Source organism: Anomaloglossus baeobatrachus, chromosome 5 (genome assembly GCF_048569485.1).
Source record: "Anomaloglossus baeobatrachus isolate aAnoBae1 chromosome 5, aAnoBae1.hap1, whole genome shotgun sequence".
Taxonomy (NCBI): Eukaryota; Metazoa; Chordata; class Amphibia; order Anura; family Aromobatidae; genus Anomaloglossus; species Anomaloglossus baeobatrachus.
The window spans coordinates 470,418,814-470,438,371 of NC_134357.1; the positions used below are offsets into that span (position 1 = coordinate 470,418,814).

General features: G+C 45.9%; 1 protein-coding gene across 2 annotated transcripts in view; it reads right to left on the reverse strand.

Annotated features, from left to right (window-relative positions):
• Window positions 1-2,475: 2,475 nt before the first annotated feature.
• PREX1 (phosphatidylinositol-3,4,5-trisphosphate dependent Rac exchange factor 1) overlaps window positions 2,476-19,558 on the reverse strand; it is a 191,925-nt gene continuing 174,842 nt past the window's right edge. For both annotated transcript variants that reach the window (XM_075350642.1, XM_075350643.1), the window contains 7 exons: window positions 17,669-17,812; window positions 17,341-17,452; window positions 9,242-9,299; window positions 8,955-9,142; window positions 5,510-5,612; window positions 5,346-5,413; window positions 2,476-4,617 (listed from right to left, as the gene is read on the reverse strand). In XM_075350642.1, coding sequence (XP_075206757.1) covers window positions 4,575-4,617; window positions 5,346-5,413; window positions 5,510-5,612; window positions 8,955-9,142; window positions 9,242-9,299; window positions 17,341-17,452; window positions 17,669-17,812 — 716 coding nt within the window. In that variant the 3' untranslated portion in view covers window positions 2,476-4,574. The remainder of the gene's footprint in view (window positions 4,618-5,345; window positions 5,414-5,509; window positions 5,613-8,954; window positions 9,143-9,241; window positions 9,300-17,340; window positions 17,453-17,668; window positions 17,813-19,558) is intronic.

Here is a 19,558-nt window from a genome sequence, read left to right on the forward strand (position 1 = left end):
AAGTGACATGTTACTTTTTTGAGCGCTGCGATTTGGATCAAAATTTCAGCATGCAAATCGCTGCGTTCTCAAATGCAACCTAAGGCGGGCTTTGCACACTGCGACATCGCAGCCCGATGCTGCGATGCCGAGTGCGATAGTGCCCGCCCCCGTCGCAGCAGCGATATGTGGTGATAGCTGGCGTAGCGAAAATTATCGCTACGCCAGCTTCACACACACACTCACCTGCCGTGCGACGTCCCTGTGGCCGGCGACCCGCCTCCTTGTTAAGGGGGCGGGTCGTGCGGCGTCACTGTGACGTCACACGGCAGGCGGCCAATCGGAGCGGAGGGGCGGAGATGAGCAGGATGTAAACATCCTGCCCATCTCTTTCCTTCCGCATATCCTACGGAAGCCGCAGTGAGGCCGGTAGGAGATGTTCCTCGCTCCTGCGGCTTCACACACAGCGATGTGTGCTGCCGCAGGAGCGAGGAACAACATCGGACCGTCGCGTCAGCGTAATCATGGATTACGCCGACGCTGCACCGATGATACGATAACGACGCTTTTGCGCTCGTTAATCGTATCATCTAGGCTTTACACACTGCGATGTCGCATGCGATGCCGGAAGTGCGTCATTTTCAATTTGACCCCACCGACATCGCACCTGCGATGTCGCAGTGTGCAAAGCCCGCCTAAGGCTGGATTATGCACAATCTTTATAGATTTGTTGGGGATGCAGGATGCATGCGTTTACGCTGCAGTGCAATATGCAGCGTAAACGCATGAAATTACGCAACTTCGCGCACATAGCCTTAAGGCCGCTTTACACGCTGCGATCTCGCTAGCGATATCGCTAGCGTACGTACCTGCCCCCATCGTTTGTGCGTCACAGGAATAATCGCTGCCCGTGGCGCACAAAATGGCGTGGACCCGTCACACTACTTACCTGCATAGCGACGTCGCTGTGACCGGCGTACCGCCTCCTTTCTAAGGGGGCGGTTCGTTCTGCGTCACAGCGACGTCACTAAGCGGCCGCCCAATCAAAGCGGAGGAGCGGAGATGAGCGAGGCGAACATGCCGCCCACTTCCTTCCTTCCTCATTGCTGGCGGGACGCAGGTAGGGTGAGGTTCCTCGTTCTTGCGGTGTTACACATAGCGATGTGTGCTGCCGCAGGAACGACGAACAACATCGTACCTGCAGCTGCAACAATAATTGAAATTAGGGGGGGATGTCACCGATTAGCGATTTTGAACGTTTGTGCAACGATTCAAAATTGCTAATAGGTGTCACACGCAACAACATCGCTAACGTGGCTGGATGTGCGTCAGAAAATCCGTGACCCCAACGACATCACTTTAGCGATGTCGTAGCGTTTAAAGCAGCCTTTAGGCTGTGTTCACATGTAGTGTAAATGTTGTTTTTTGCTGCCTTTTTTGCGCAGAATTTCTAGTATGTTTAATTGTACAAGTGGCTGTGATTTCATGAAAACTTCACCAACTGTGCATCTAAAGACGCTGCTGAATTTAGTGGTTTTGTTGCTTTTTTTTCTCTACGGGCTGCTATGTGGAGCCTATATAAAGAACTCATGGAGAAAACTGCAAATATATTTGTCAGTGCAGAATCCAAGTTTTTCTGTAGTATAAAAACCACATTACAAATGCGCCTTCACATCTACATCAAAAATACATTACGGTAAATAAGTGTTGGGGAAAAGCATAAAAAACGCAGCAAAAATGCAATAACCAGAGAAGATTGCTATTGCGTAGTTTGGTGCGAACATCTGCAAAAAACAAAAGTACAGTATATATGCAACGTGTGAACACGGTCTTACAGACACAAAAAAAGCCAGATACTGTATATTGATGCTACATCAAGATGAGAAAGTTCCAGCTGCTACAACTATGAATGAATGAACAAAAAATAAATCCACAGATCTCAACTAGATATGAACAGGATGCCCAGATGACGTCACACCAGCCCTGGATAATCAAAAGCCGGGGACGCCGGAAGGTAAGAGATTCAGAGGCTCTCGTGCGGCCACCTGGTACCACTGACCTGGACCGGCATCCCGTGAATCGAACCCTGCATCTCTAGTTCCAACCGTCCTGAATGCAGTGGACAGTCCTAAATTTAGGTCTACACCCTGTGCATGAACAGTACCTTCTGCAGTCCTATTTATTGGTTACAGAAGCTGCTTTGGAGATAGTGACCCCTCATCTCTTGGCCCCTGGGCGACTGCTCAGGGTGCTCCAATGGTATGTTCGCCCAATTGAAGATTACGTAGGGAGGGATCCATTGAAGTTTACATAACAGTGATGCCACCAAGAAATTATTGAAAAAAAAACATCACATGAAAACATCTAGATAACATTAAAATAACAATGACCAGAATAAAATAAGAAAACGCAATTCTATTTTTTTCTGAAACCTGATCATATGACAATTGTCCAGACAGGGGGGTCGGGAAGTATTACAGATCAGTCACCACACGCTTTATATGTAAATTGTTTATTTAAGACACAGTTAAAATGACAAGGTCGTCTGTACAAAGGGAAGTGGCGCCTCCAAAAAAAAAAAAAAAATAATAGTGAACACGTCTTATGTAAAGTCTTATGTAAGGTAATGAGATCCTTAGTAGAATGCCCGGATGGATGGATTTCTATAGCGTTGCAAGTGTTACGAGAAGCGACATCTAATCTGCAGGGAGCAAAGTGTCTGAAACGCAGGTGGTGCTTTTAAGATTCAGTCATCATGCAGCGGACATCGGCTTCTCTTTTTAGGCTCATGATAATATAAACAAAATGGACACCCACAAACCCCCCAAATTATAATGTATTCAAGTAAGAGGAATGTATAACAATGATGGAGATGGGGTAGTGATCACATCCAGGTCTGAACCCTAATACACCAAGACCCTTCAATCTACGCCGATGACTGTACGGTAGGCTGTGGCAGAAGAAATGGCATCATGAGTGAGTCTGGAGAGTGCGGCCACTAATGTAAGGTCACTTCTCGGGACGTTATTGCTTCTTCCAGATGAACCATTACTGGGATTGTGCTCTGCTTTTAGGAATTCTGAGTAAACGGAGAGATGGCGTGATATATGACTGAAGCCCGGTTGATAAAATACTCCACATGAGAGGAAGAACCGGCAGAACATGTACAGGATCTTAAATGGGTTTTGTAAAACCCCCATATTCCAGCTACAATTTGTTTTAGAAAAGCCACCAACCTGTTTCATTATTACCCTCCAGAGTGTCTCCGCTTTTTATTGTTTGCAGCGCCGACATCACCTCAGCAGCGAGGCAATCAGTCAGTGAGCTCAGAGGCTCGTGCTATCAAATAGGGCTGAGCTGCGGAGACTCAGCTCTTGACCCAGAAAAGATGAGTAAAGCAGTTTAATTTTTAAAACAAACTGTACCGAGGATAAGGGTTTTCACCCCTTTAAGGAGGTCCGGTCCTGACCTTGTGAACTTTCTCTTCTTAAGGCCACTCCAACTGTAAGCAATACGTGCTGTGAAATGTATAAATACCCTGACAACCGACAACCATTATGCCACAATTTAGTATGAGGCAGATATGAAATACTCATGCCATGTCCAGGCCTAAGACGACATACTGTATATTACAAAGCCAATAATATCACACGAGGAGCCAACAGTGGAGTACAAGTTTGCTCTGTGGTTTTGAGGTGGCTCCAATCCCCATGGACACCTGGCATGGAACATCCAACATCAGATAGTATGTTATCTCCACATGTAACTTTATAGGGTTCTCCGGCGGCCATCACTTCATCCACAGACGCTTCTGAGTCAGGGGGACCTATCTACATAACATCCCATTGGCGGACAGATGGTCAACCCTAGAGGAAGAGGACCACTCTTCACTGTGGTGTTATAGGAGCTGGCCATATTGATTGAATGATAGAGGTCATAGTGATATAGTGTGACTGTGCCATTATCCATGAGTAGAACAAACCTATCGGGGATGGAGGAGATTGGTCGCAGGAGAAGACGTCATTATTCCTCGACAGCAGAGTGAAGGATTCTGGGTAAGGCTCCATTTTGGTGCAACCAGAGGGATTGGTTTTGCTTCTTTCGTTAGACGCTTCTTTAAATATAAAAGTAAAATCTCCACATATAAAACAAAGGAACATAAAAATCTAAAACAAAAGCTGAGAGATAAAACTGGGGTAAAAGCAGGGAGAGGATCCAGAGAGCCATCTACAAGTCATAATAAATAGTTTTGTGCCAACAATGGTCAGAAAGTGCAGCTCGGTTCCTAATACTGGCGGCAGTGGCGTTGCTTGTTGGGCAGACAGAGGAGCTTTACTCCTGGTTAGGGCGGGCAGGGAGTCAAGTTTTGCAGTCCAGTGCTCACCCTCCAGAGTGGCCACATAACACTGATATACCCTGGCACATGTCAAGTGTCCAAAGAGTCCAGTATGTGCCAGGAAACCTGAGGAGGAGCCTAATTTGTCAGCTTTAACCTCCTCAGGGTAAGTCACAATGGGCATTGGTCCCTCTGTCTCCAACGGGTCCCTTCATATCACCGGTGCCCAGTGGTGTAAGATGATGTTACAGGCAGAAAATTACAAGTCTCCATCTAGTGGTGGAACACACAGTCTGTAGATCCTGCGGGAAATACAAGAAGCGGAACATCAAGAACAATATCTTATCAAAGCCAGGAGAAGAGTCCAGCATGGCAGGACAGGATGGCATCTGATGGTATGGAGAGTCTCACTGGCTGATGTCTGGTAATTGGGTGAGGGTTGAAGCTGACAGGGGGAGTAACTGGAGATTGCGGTAGTATCTGGTAGTGTGGGAATTGGTGGCATTGGTCATAGTTAGTAGCTGGTAGTATTGGAACAGGTGGTACTGAGCAGGGGTAGTATCTGGTAGTGCAACAATGGGCGGCACTGTTTATGCTTAGAATCTGATAGTGTGGGAATGGGTAGCACTGGTCATGGTTAGTATCTGGTAGTGTTGGAATGGGCGGAACTGAGCAACTGAAGCATCTAGTATTCTGGAAATAGATGGCACTAGTCATGGTTAGTATCTGGTAATATGGGGATGGAAGACACTGAGCAGGGGTAGTATCTGATAGTGTGAGGATGGGCAAGACAGGTCTTGGTTAGTATCTGGTAGTTTTGGAATAAGCAGGTGGAGTATCTGATAGTGTGGGAATGCGCGTCACTGGCTATGGTTAGTAACTGGTAGTGTGGGGATGGACACCACTGAGCAGGGGTAGTATCAGGTAGTGTGGGAATAGATGGCACCAAGCAGGGGTAATACGTGGTAGTGTGTGAATGGGCAACACTATCTGGCAGTATGGTAGAGGGTGGAGGAGGGGATGCACTCACCGTGGTGCAGACTGCAATGTTTGATCCCTGACTTTTAGATTCTTTGCTGAGATTTCTACACGAGGACCCTAAAAAAAAGGGAGAAGATTAGAGAAGGGTCAGAGACCACCATGTCCATCCATCTGGAGATTACTAATCCTTCAACATCAATGCCCAGTTCTTACCTGTTTCCTCATTATGTCCATAGCCTGCATGATGCACTTGGGGAGCAGTCCGTGACTCCGGGCCAGGATGGCAGCCTGTTCTAGGGACACACTCAGCGTACTCCTGTGCAGAAGGAATAATAGAGTCATACACTCATAATGTTGTAGTACTCATTTGTACAGGTATGAAGAATGAGGATGTAGAACATGTATGTACACTTATGGAGGATGGGAGGAGTAGTACACATCTGTTTGGTGTATAAATTTGGTGTATCAATTCCAGCACCATATCTGCATCTCTTGGCAAAAAAAATGTGGGTTTTCTGCCAGGACACGCAGGTCTCATTGAATTTATTTCACCTGAGGTGAGGTCACCGAGTTCAATGAGGTCACCTGAGGTCAGTTTATCTGCAGTCACAGGTGGAGTACTGTGGGAACCTTCAGCTGTGACCGCAGATAAACTGAGTGACACTGTTCACAGCTGCGGCTTAGTCAGTCTCTGCCTGAAGCCACATTGTGCAGTCATGTTCTGTGCCCGCGTGCTGTAACTTCAGTATGTAGCAGAAGAGGAATCGTCGTGGGACTTCGTGCGCATTATGTCGGAACTGGGTGTTTGGGGTTAATAAATTGTAGAAAAAGACTGGGGTTTTTTTTGTATTTTATTTCAAATTAAAGTTTTTTCGGTGTTTGTGTTTATTTCTTTTCACTTACAGTATTAGTAATGGGGGGAGGGTTTCACAGATATCTCCCATTACTAATATAGGGCTTAGGAAAAAAAAGGAAAAAAAGTTCCAGGGTGGCACTCAGGGATGAACGGTGCAGGGATGAACGGTGCTCAGGTCTATGGAAGGCATCCACAATCAAAATTGAAGAAAAAGACCGGCACTCTTCTTTATGAATGTAGATTATTTTTATTGTACAATTCCATGTACAGGCGTCAAATATTATTATTGATAATTATTATATTATTGATAATATTTGCCGCCTGTACATGGAATTGTACAATAAAAATAATCTACATTCATAAAGAAGAGTGCCGGTCTTTTCCTTCAATTTTAATATAGGGCTTAGAGGTAGCTACGAACTGTCATTAACTCCTTATATTACCCTAATTGCCACCACACCAGGGCAATCGGGATGAACATGATAAAGTGCTGGGGTTATCTCCCCAGCCTGAGAATACCAGCCTCCAGCTGTTTGCTTTATCATGGATGGGTATCAAATTGTGGGGGGAAGAGGGTGGGAACCTAAAGCCATTTTTTTTTTGTTTATTTAAATAACTTAAAAAAAAAAAACAACGCATAGGGTCCCTTATTTTTATGCACAGCCAAAATTATACATACAACTGGGTGCTGCAGCCTATAGCCGTATGCATTATCCATGCTAGGTATCAGAATATGGGGGGACCCTAAGCCAATTTTTTTTAAACAATTTTTACACTACTATAGAGATGCAGACAGTGTGTGTCTTACAGGGTGGGGGCGCAGTCTGACTGCAACCAATCTCAGACACAAAGACTTCCTGTGGGTGGGGGAATGAGTGAAAATGTATAAGGGTAATGAGCAGCTTTGGAAGTAGTGTTACAGCCATGCGGGAGATTCGGTAAGTATAACGATCCAGCTCATTTCCTCCTAGCCCTTTTTACCACCATTTTAAAGTACAATTTTCGGGTCCCCATCAACTTATATGGGGATCGTCATCCAGGCAGATGTTTGGGATTAAAAAAAAAAAAAAATCCGGTTGGACCCACTGATTCCGAATATCTGCAGGTTCACCCAGCACTAGATAGTAAGTGCCTGTACAGGTATGGAAGATGGGTGGTATGCAGTGGGGAAAATCAGCATTTGATACACTTCTGTGGTCTGTAATTGTTAGTAGGTACAATTCAACTGACAAACTGACAGGCAGAATGAAAAAAAATAAATCCAGAAAACCACATTGTATGTGATTGATAAATAATTAATTTGCATAATATTGCATGAAGTAAGCAATTGATCACCTACCAACCAGCAAGAATTCTGGCTCTCACAGACCTGTTATATTTTTCTTAAGAAGCCCTCCTACTCTGCACTCATTACCTGTATTAATTGCACCTGTTTGAACTCGTTACCTGTATAAAAGACACCTGTCCACACACTCAATCACACAATCACTGTCCATCCTCCCAACCACGGCGAAGACCAAAGAGCTGTCTAAGGACACCAGGGACAAAATTGTAGACCTGCACAAGGCTGGGATTGGCTACAGGTCAATAGACAAGCAGCTTGGTGAGAAGGCAACAACTGTTGACACAATTACTAGAAAATGGAAGAAACACAAGATGATTGTCAATCTTAGTCTGGGGTGCCATGCAAGATCTTGCCTCGTGGGGTAAGGATGGTTCTGAGAAAGGTCATAGATCAGCCCAGAAATACACGGGAGGACATGGGACCACAATCTTAAAGATTATTGTTAATAACACACTTCACCGTCATGGCTTAAAAGCCTGCATGGCAAGCAAGGTCTCCCTACTCTCATCAGTACAAGTCCAGGCCTGCTTGAAGTTTGTCAATGACCATCTGAATAATGCAGAGGAGGCATAGGAGAAGGTCATGTGTTCAGATGAGTCCAAAATAGAACTTTTTCTTATCAACTCTACTCGCCGTGTTTGGAGGAAGAAGTATAAGTACAATCCAAAAACACTGTCCCAACTGTGAAGCATGGGGGTGGAAACATCATACTTTGGGAGTGCTTTCATGCAAAGGGGCCAGGACGACTGCACCGTGTTGAGGGGACCATAGATGGGGTGATGTATAGCAAGATGGGTCGTGGCTGGGTCTTCCACCATGACAATAACCTGAAACACCCAGCCAGGGCAACTAAGGAGTGGATCAGTAAGAAGCATTTCAAGGTCCTGGAGTGGCCTAGCCAGTCTCTACACGTAAATCCAATAGAAAATCTTTGGAGGGAGCGGAAACTGAATGTTGGCCAGCAAGGAGAGGGCCAAAATCCCTGCTGCAGTGTGTGTACAAACTTGTTCAAGAACTACACTAAACATCTGACCTCTGTAATTGCAAACAAAGATTTCTGTACCAAATATTAAGTTCTACTTTTCTATTGTATTAAATACTTATTTCATGCAATAAAATGCAAAATAATTATTTGAAAATCATACAATGTGATTTTTTGTATTTTTTTTTATTCTGTGTATCACAATTGAAGTGTACCTACTATAAAAATTACAGATCTCTCCATTCTATGTAGGTGGGAAAACATGCAAAATTGGCAGAGGATCAAATACTTATTTTCCCCACGGTAATATATGTATGTATGTTCATGGGGATGAGAGTCATATTCTATGTATGTGTGTGAAGGATGGGTTGATAGTACAAGGTATGGAGGATGTACACATATGGAAGAGGGGCAGAAAGTACATTTGTGAGGCTATGGAGGAAATGTATGTACAGGATAGTACGGCATCAGTTACCTCTGCATTCCTGTGCCGCACATGACGATCTGGCAGGCCCCCAGGCGGTAGCACAGCTCGGAGGAAATGGGCAAAAGTGCGGCCCCCGACAAATTGTTTCTACATAACTCTGATGGTGACTGTTTTGGGGTGATGAAAGATTTCATGAGCCGACAAAGCTCATCCAGTGCGTTTATAGGGCGAATCAGCTGAGAAAGCAGAACCAAAGAGACTTTAGTTATCCATGAAATACATTACCCCTTCCTCAAACATCTTTACAAGACCACCATGATAACGCTTATCTTTACCTGGTCAATCTTTATGGCTGTAGTATTTGAGTCTGTTGACTTCTCCAGGTAGAAAGCCCTAAAATAAAGATATAGATCTAACACGAGGGTACAGTGCAGCACAAATAAGGAATACTGAATGATACACTCACACTTTTTAGATTTAGCCATGCAGCAGAGCTGAGAGCTGCCCCACACAAGGCTCTCTAGACAGTGAGCTGTCTGATTGCACCCCCTTCTAATCACAGAAGGAGGCGGAGGACTGACTACACCAGCTAGTTAAGCTGGTGTCACACATAACGACGACGACAACGACGTCGCTGCTACGTCACCATTTTCTGTGACGTTGCAGCGACGTCCCGTCGCTGTCGCTGTGTGTGACATCCAGCAACGACCTGGCCCCTGCTGTGAGGTCGCCGGTCGTTGCTGAATGTCCAGCTTCATTTTTTGGTCGTCACTCTCCCGCTGTGACACACACATCGCTGTGTGTGACAGCGAGAGAGCGACGAAATGAAGCGATCAGGAGCCGGCACTGGCAGCTGCGGTAAGCTGTAACCAGCGTAAACATCGGGTAACCAAGGGAAGACCTTTCCCTGGTTACCCGATGTTTACGCTGGTTACCAGCCTCCGCCCTTGCTGCCAGCGCCGGCTCCTGCTCTGTGACATGTGGCTGCAGTATGCATCGGGTAATTAACCCGATGTATACTGTAGCAAGGAGAGCAAGGAGCCAGCGCTAAGCAGTGCGCACGGCTCCCTGCTCTCTGCACTGTGACATGTAGCTGCAGCACACATCGGGTTAATTAACCCGATGTGTGCTGCAGGAGAGCAAGGAGCCAGCGCTAAGCGCGGCTCCCTGCTCTCTGAACATGTAGCACAGCGACCTTATGATCGCTGCTTCTGCTGTGTTTGACAGCTAAGCAGCGATCATAACAGCGACTTACAAGGTCGCTGTTACGTCACCGAAAATGGTGACGTAACAGCGACGTCGTTGTCGCTGTCGTTTAGTGTGACACCAGCTTTAGTTACAGCAATGATAAGCTTCTGGTGCTAAAACAAACATTTCAAGTAAACAACAACATGAACCTTGATAAGAGACACTTTGTAAATTCTGTGTGTTAACCCTTACAGCATGTGGTCTTCATATTATATAGCAAAAACCTGCTGACAGATTCCCTTTAATTGGGGAACACAGGGACCATGGGTGCATGCTGATGCCACCAGGAGGCTAAGGCCGGGGCCACACGGGGCACTAGTGCGATCATCACATGACACTCGGCTCATGCTTGCAGTACAGCAGAGTCGAGTGTCATGCGAGTATCCCTGCAACTGAGGTCCTACTGTGCGAGCAGACCTCAGCTGCGGGGGCGGGCCGGCTCTGTGGAGGGGAGGGAGGTATTTCTCGCCCTCTCTCTCCTCCGTAGCTGCATATTGCCATTCTCGCACTGCACTCGCGGTACACCGGTGTACCGCGAGTGCAGTGCGATTTTTCTCTCGCCCCATACACTTGAATGGGTGCGAGAAAAAGAGTCTCGCATTACAATCGCAGCATGCTGCGATTGTTTTCTCAGTCCGATTAGGGCTGAGAAAATAATCGCTCATGTGCGCTGACACACAGGCTAAAATTGGTCCGAGTGGAATGCGATGTTTTATCGCACTCCACTCGCACCGTTTTTCTCGCCGTGTGGCTTAGGCCTAACACTAAGAATTACAACCTTTAAAAAAAAAAGGATTCTCCTCCTTAGGCTACACCCACCTACTGGCAACCAAGCTATCCACTTTAGCTTGGTGTCACTTAGGAGACAGACACAGTTCTGAAGATCCAGACTGGTTTCTGCCAATGGTATATTTTTTTTTCTCCATCTCTTCCTGCATGGAATCCCTTAGTGGTGTTTTTTTTCAAAGCCATTTCTTTTCTTCTCTACTCATGTTTCATTCTTCTGGTTCCTAACCAGGAACGGTTCACAGGTTTTATTCAAGCCATTTTGTCATCCCCAAAAAGGATGGCTTAGTTTCTCCCTTTTTGGAGTTAAAATTGCTGAAGAAGTGTGTAATTGGGTCCCTTCACTCATTTTTGCATGCAAGGAACCAGGAGAACTTGTTTCCTCAGTAGACATTTAGAATGCCAGGGTGCACCAGATGTTTCTCCTCTTTGCTGTCAATCATTTCCACTGTCAGTTTGTGGGCTTCCCTTCAGGTTGGTCATGGTTCCTCAGGTATTCACAAAAGTGAAGGTTGCCATCATGACTCCGCTGCAACACTGTGGAATAGTAGTCAATCTGTACCTGGTTGAGATCCTTATCAAGGCTCCTTCTTACTCCAAGAACCTACAGTCTGCAGAATACGCTGGACAGAAGCTTATAAAGCCAAAAACATTGAGCCTTGGGATCAAGGCTCATTCAAGTCAGTTGGTGGGAGCTTCCTGGGCTGTTTGCCATTAGGCATTGACCTTCCAGACTTTCTCAAATTGCTCAAATCAGCAGATGGGTATCTGGGCAGAAAGGTGCTGCAAGTGGCAGTCTCTCGAGTTACTAGTACTTCTTAACGGATTTGCCTTACACATTCTTATATTTCCCACCTTTGATGCTGCTTTGGGATGCCCCATGGTTTCCTGTGTCCACAATGAAGCACCTGAGAAAAAAAGGATTTTTGGACTTACCGTAAAATACCTTTCTTGTAGCCTTCATTGGATAGCACAGCACCCCTCTCCTCTTCCCCCTTGTTCATGGTGCCTAGATGGACTTGTGTATGTGTGTTAATAACATTTTTTGCTACTCCTCCTGCTTTTTTCACTAACCAAGTAGCTTCGTTGCCAGTAAGTGGTTGTAGCCTCCTGAGGAGGAGCTGATTTTTTCTTAAAGATGTAATTCTTAAGCGGGCTTTACATGCTACAACAAATCTAACGATGTGTCTGCGGGGTCACGTCGTAAATGACCACATCCGGCATCGTTAGTGTTGTTGCAGCGTGCGACAGCTACGTGCGATTGTGATTGAACGTAAAACCGTTCATCGCATACACGTCGTTCATTTCCTTAAAATTGCATGTCGGGTTGTTCAATGTTCCCGAGGTACCACACATCGCAGTGTGTGACACCCCGGGAATGATGAACAGATCTTACCTGCGTCCCGCCGGCAATGCGGAAGGAAGGAGGTGGGCGGGATGTTTACGTCGCGCTCATCTCCGCCCCTCCGCTTCTATTGGCCGGATGCCGCGTGACGTCGCTGTGACGCCGAATGTCCCTCCCACTCCAGGAAGTGGATGTTCGCCGCCCACATCGAAGTCGTATGGAAGGGTAAGTACGTGTGACGGCAAATAATCGTTTGTGCGACACGGTCAACAAATTGAACGTGCCGCACATACGATGGGGGTGGGTACGATCGCATACGATATCGTATGTGATATCGTAAGGTGTAAAGTGGGCTTTAGTGTCAGGCAGCGTATACCCATATTTCCTGTGTCTCCCAGGTTATGAGAAAGTGATTTTACGGTAAATCAAAAAATCCTTTTCAGTTTTGTTTTCCTATTCTAAGAGCCAGAAGCTTGATATTTTGCTGTCAGTGGAGCTGTATGACAGCTTTATTTGGTGAACCAAGCTGTAGTTTTCATTGGTGACATTTTATGGTACATGTGACTTTTTCATCACTTTTGGGAGGCAAAAATAACAACTAATTCTATATTTTATCTTTAGCTAAATGTGACTCACTTCTGTATAATTGTCATGTTATCTTTATTTTATAGGGAGATACAATCAGGACAATACAAAATGTAAATGTAATTTAAGTTTTTTTTAATGTTATACTACTTTTGCTAAAGAAATAATTAAAAAAAAATCTTGTTTTTGGTCACAAAATTCTGATTCTTGTGCTTTTTTTTGCGGGAAAAGCTGTACTGGTCCCTTATTAGGGTACATAAAATGTTTTGATCACCTTTTTTTTGAGTAGTAGACATAAAATCTGGAACAGTTTTCAAATGTGGCGTTCTAGGTTTTACAGATTTCACTGTCCAGTATGACTGACATATTAACTTTATTCTACAGGTCGATATGGTTGTGTTGATACCCAATTTACACCTTTTCATGTTTTACTATATATATAGTTTTTGCACAAAACAGTCCATAAGGCGCACGTCACCTGAGTTAACGGGCCTAGTCCATATCCTGTTTGTGACGCCAGGAAAAAGCTGTGTCGCCCAGGGAATGGAGTACTTGGTCCCGGGCAGTTTACTACTGGGGAATATCACTTTGGTGGCCGTTGCCCGGTCCCGTGCCCTGGGTGCTTTTTAATGGGGAGTATTTACAGGGGAAAATAAAGTAATTTGTGTGACGCCATCTGCAGGTTGCGGTTAAGATGGTGGAACTGCCGCTGCTGAGTTGATTATCTCTAGGGCTGGTGGTAATGGCAGCTGTGGTGGTAGGCCCTCCGCAGGTAGGGCTGAGCCCAGGAGCTGTATGATGGAGTAATGAGAGAGGCCACACCATGGGTTGTAGTTAACAGTCTCTACTCACTCTTGACCCTCGGACGGCTGGTTCAGGTCCCTCTAGTTCTAGTGCCAGTTGATAACTCGGTTGCTCTATCCCCGGTACCCTCAGTGTAGTTGGGTCCCTGTAGTGTGGAGCGTTTGGGGTCAGACTGTCCCTTTTTGTGGCAGTCTCCTTGTACGGTGGGCAGTGTGGACCCTGTAGGGCTGGTCTGTGTCCCGAACCCTGATCCTTACTTTACTGCTGGTGCCCCCGGATCTGTGGGTCAGTGAGGTCCGTGAAGGTCCCCTCACTGTGCAGGTATTTGCCAGACCGTATGAAATTGACGTCTGACCTAGGGTCCTGTGCCCTGTCGGTGCTCTGGTCCCAGTGGTACTTGAGTGTACCTGCCCTGGCGACCACTCTCCTGTGCCCCCGGGTCACCGTCACACGACCCAGCTCTCAGGCACCTCTTTCCACTTCCACTTCCTACTCAAACTGCCTGCTGTCCCCTCCAACCAGGTTGTCTAGTCTCTCTAGTCTGGCTCCACCCTCTAGGTGGCCATCCCTTTGTGTCCGACTAGCCAATTATCCCTGCTGTGGAGTGGAAACTGGGATTTTGGTGTATGTGGGTGTTGCTGACGCTGGTGTTCCAGGTCCCAGGGGGTAGGCCCTGCATCCTGGTGAGGATGCAGTTCCTAGAGTGCCCTGAGTGGCTCAGGGCCACTACATACAGTATATACTGTAAAACTTATGTAGTACAGTGCTTTATCTTGCCTGTCCATGGCGGACTGACAGGAGCCCCCTAGATTCTGCCTCCACCAGGATCTGAGAAATTATGGAGGAGAGAGTTAGGCCTTCGGCTACCATATCTGCATACCTGCAACCAATTAGCACCCTGCAATTGTGTTTTAGGGGTGCTAATCGGCTAACAGAGAGGAGACACATGCCTCTGACTATTGACAATGGCATGTGAGGGGGCTACAGTGAGGGGATCAGAGCTAGATTCGATGCCACCACACACAGCGGGAGCTCAGCTGTATATTACAGCCAGTTCCTGCTGGGGATGGTATGGGCACAAGGCACAACTCCTGTGCAATCTCTGGGATGCAATTGTATGCAGGATTGCGGGAAAGCACTTGCAGTCTGGATGGACCAATCTGTCCATTTGGGGGAAGGGGTTAAACGATCACGAATCATCTGTGTAACCCAATTTGTTTACACAGGGCAACAAAATGATGAAGTTAAAATGAATGCTAACACGGTCCCAATACACTACCATGCTATAGGCAGCACATCCGCCATTTACACGCGGTGGTTCGCTATTGATAATGATGATTTTTATGCTAGCACCAAGCAAATGAGCATACATCCCTCACATTTTTGTAAATATTGTATTATATCTTTTCATGAGACAACACTGAAGATCTGACACTTTGATACAATGTAAAGTAGTCAGTGTACAGCTTGTATAACAGTATAAATTTGGTGTGTACTCTAAATGACGGAACACACAGCCATTAATGTCTAAAAATTGGTATCAAAAGTGAGTACACCTCTAAGTGAAATGGGCCAAATTGTGCCCAATCAGCCATTTTTCCTCCCCGGTGTCATGTGACTCCTTAGTGTTACAAGGTCTCAAGTGTGAATGGGAAGCAGGTGAGTTACAGTTATCGCTCTCACCCTCTCTCATACTGGTTACTGGAAGCTCCACACGGCCCCTCATGGCAAAGAATTCTCTGTGGATCTGAAAAAAAGAATTGTTGCTCAACATAAAAATGGCCTAGTCTATAAAAAGATTGCCAACACCCTAACACTGAGCTGCAGGCATGGTGGCCAAGACCATACAGAGGTTTAACAAGACAGATTCCACTCAAAACAGGCTGTGCAAAGGTCGATCAAAGAAGTTGAGTGCACGTGCTCAGTGTCATATCCAGAGGTTGTCTCTTCAAAATAGATGTATGAGTGCTGCCAGCACTGCTGCAGAGGTTAAAGGGGCGGGAAGGGGGGGGGGTTAGACTGTCAGTGCTCAGACCATATGCAGCACTCTGCATGAAATTGGTCTTCATGGCTGTCATCCCAGAAGGAAGCCTCTTCAAAAGATGATGCTCAAGAAAGCCTGCAAACAGTTTGCAGAAAACAAAAAGACTGATGCCATGGATTACTGAAACCATGTCTTGTGGTCTGATGAGACCTAAATAAACGTATTTTATTCAGATGGTGTAAAGTGTGTGTGTGGCGCCAACCAGGTGAGGAGTACAAAGACAAGTGTGTCCTGCCTACAGTCAAGCATGGTGGTTGGAGTGTCATGGTTTGGGGTGAGTGCTGCCGGCTGTTGGGAGCTGCAGTTCATTGAGGTAAATGAATGCCAATATGTACTGTGGCATACTGAAACAAAGCATGATCCCCTCCCATCAGAAACTAGGCCACAGGGCAGTAATCCAACCTAAAAACCCCAAACAGACCTCCACGACGACCACAGCTTTGCTAAAGAAACTGAGGGTAAAGGTGCTGGACTGATCAAGGATCTCTCCAGATCTAAACCCTATTGAGCATCTGTGGGGAATCATCAAATTTAAGATAGAGGAGTGCAAGGTCTCTAACATCCACCAGCTCTGTGATGTCATGGAAGATGGAAGAGGATCCAGTGGCTCCTATGAAGCTCTAGTGAACTCCATCTCCCCAAGAGATTTAATGCAGTGCTTGAAAATAATGGTGGCCAGACAAAATTGTGACACTTTAGACACAATCTATCCATTTTCACTTACAGGTGTACTCACTTTTGTTGTCAGCGCTTTACACATTAATAGCTGTGTTGAGTTATATAGAGGGCACCAAATTTACACTGTTATACAAGCTGTACACTGACTACTTTACATTGTATAAGAGTGTCATATCTTCAGTGTTGTCCCATGAAAAGATATAATAAAAAACATTACAAAATCTGAGGGGTGTACTCACTTTTCTGATATACTGTAGATACAGATCTTGATAAAGCGATATTATGGCTCCTATAGCAGGTTGCAACTTGTATATTAGATACTTCTAACCACACATTATCAGGTGTATTGGTTTAGAAACCTCAATCCCAGAATAAAATAAAAATCCCAGCATCCCTAAGGTCCAAACTAGGCTGCATTGTTAGGCTATGTGCGCACGTGTGCGTAATTCATGCAGTTACGCTGCTCTTTGTAGCGCAGCGTAACTGCATGTGTCCTGCGTCCCCTGCACAATCTATGGAGACTGTGCAGGGGCCGTGCGCACGTGGCGTCTTGGAGCGCAGCGATTCGGCTGCTGCCCGAATCGCTGCGTTCTAAGAAGTGACATGTCACTTCTTCCGTGCGCCTTGCCGGCAGCCCCTGCTCTGTCTATGGCAGGATCTGCAGGCAGAGCGCACGTTCTCGCCGGCACCATGCGCTTCAGAACGGAGCTTTTCAGCTGCGCTCTGAAGCGCACCTTTTAGGTGCAGTGCAGAGCGCACACGTGTGCACATAGCCTTAGAAGGTTAAACATGGCGGGTATCCTTTATTGGGGTAGATTGCTGTGAATTCTCAGTTCTCTCGGATTTTCGTCTCTTGTTTAAGTTCTGACAATTTGATGAAGTAGTTCTAGGAACTGGTCATAGCAAGAGCTAAATATAGTGAAAACTCCCATTTGCAGCTTTACCTGATTTTCCGGTAGTAATTCTGCACCTTTTCCAGGGAATTCTGGTTAATCTGCTGCCGAATCTCCTCCGGGGGTACAATACTGCCTGGCTGCCCCTCTGCACTGTCCAGAGCTGCAATGACAAAGAGTATGGGTCGTGAGTAAGAGGAGGGAAATGTACAGGAGGCCCTCAAAGATGCGTAACAGAGACTGAAAAATATATATCTACTGAATATTTTTAAATAAAAATGTAATCAGACACCAGCTATTAATCTGACAGCCTCTGTCACTAGCCGGACCCTAATTGTACAGCTCCCGGTGGGACGTCGCCCATACAGGGTTAACTCACCTTGTGTGAATAGGACGGACTGAAGCTTCAAGCAGCCGCCGTGCTCAAACTTTATTGGCAGTTTTGAGAAATGGAAACTGTCCAGGTAAAAGACGACCTTGAGGGACTGGCGGCATCCTTCTATATGGTGGAAGACGGCTGTATCTGGGGGGGAAACAATGTGTTACACCTGCCTGCTGGGGGCACGAGTCGGGGGGATAGAGGAGTCAATTATCCTTCAGGTCAAAGAGTCTACAAGAGGGAGCCGAGAGGTCAGCGGCACAGATCCCCGCTCAGAGCAGTTAGGGACATGGCGGTCATGGTGCAGGAGTCTCGGGGTATATTCACACTGCATCTTTGTTCTGCTGTTTTTTTAGAGCCGGTTTGCTTAGAATAAAAGATGGTGGAAAAGGCTCTAACAAAACAATTAAAAGAAAGATCTTGTTAATTTGTATGGGAAAACAACATGGTGTTCATATGTTCAGGCCTTTTCCACTAGGAAGACAATCACTACTTTCCAACAAAAGCCAATGTGTAGGCTGAAAATACAAGTGGGAGGGTTGGTTTTAGCTTAGCTTGTGTTTTTGTTTATAAAAAAAAAAAAAAGTCAGCATTTTCTCCATTGTCTAATGAATATTAAAAAAATGCTAGCTAAACATCAGTTAAAAAAGAAACAATAAAAAAACGATTAAAGAACTTTTTAAAAAGAAGTCAGGAAGCAAAAAAATGCTTGAAGTTTACAAAACTCCAGGAAAAAAAAGGGCAATTACTGAAGCCATTTCTGCTTGAAAAATAGATGTTTCAGACCTTCAGAAAAAGACGCAGGAAGATCAAGCTCTTAGAGATGTGCACATGGAGTTTTCTGAAGAAGTGTTTTAGAGTTAATCCACCTAAAAAAAACTGCTTGGAAAATTTTTGGAAAACTCTTTGCTGTTCATATGAAGAGTTTTTGAAACTTATATTTTCCTGAAGAGGATTTGAAAAACTGGGAATAAAAACAAAATAGACGTCACTTCTCTGAAACAGAAGGAGACCTGATACTGGACAATCGAAAGACTGAAAAAAGAAACTCTTCAGGAAAGAAAAATCACTTCCAAAACTTCTTCAAAAAAGTTTCAGGAAAATAAAAGGAAAAAGAAAATTAAGGTTTCCTGGTGTGGTTACTACTTTGCTGTTTTTTGAATGTGTCAAAATAACTGTGTGAACACCGCCTTACTGAGCAATCTGTCCGGGGACAGTCATGTCTTCTCCTCATACTGTGTGTGTGACGCCCTGGCAAAACCAGGGTGTAACAGGGCCTGCAGACATCAAGCAAAGTGTAGGCCATTCTCCTCCTTGGTAACCTGATCCCACACCAGTGCTGCAGGACAGACACACACCCCCAGTGTAAGAGCTAAACAGAGCAGCGAGGGGAGGGGCTGGAGCAAAGTGAGTTTGGAGTGTGAAGAGAGCAGACCAGGAGAGATAGCTCCTGGCTGCTATAAGGAAGGGAAGTGTGAGGAAGGGGCCCGAGGTGGCCGGGGCAGGGTAGTGGCCCGCCGGCATCAAGGGGTGACCCGGATCACTGCAGGGGGAGTGGGCTCCCCGTTCCCGACTGAGGAAGGAGAAAGAAGCGTCTGGCTGCAAAACAAGACCAGGATCCTGCTGTACTGTGTGTGGGACCCCAAACACCCTCCGCACCGAAGGCTGCAGACACCGGCAATTTCTGGTTAATTCCTGACTCTGTGTGAATTTCCTTGAAAAGCGAACTGTGAGTAACAACATCCCCCGATCCAACCGGGCGCACAGCTCTCAGACGGTCTCCATCTCCTCCCTGCACCACCTCACCGGGGTCCCGGGACACCAACACCCTACCCGTGGAGGCAAATCACCACCTTGCTGCCCACCACCATCCCCGGGATCCATTTACCA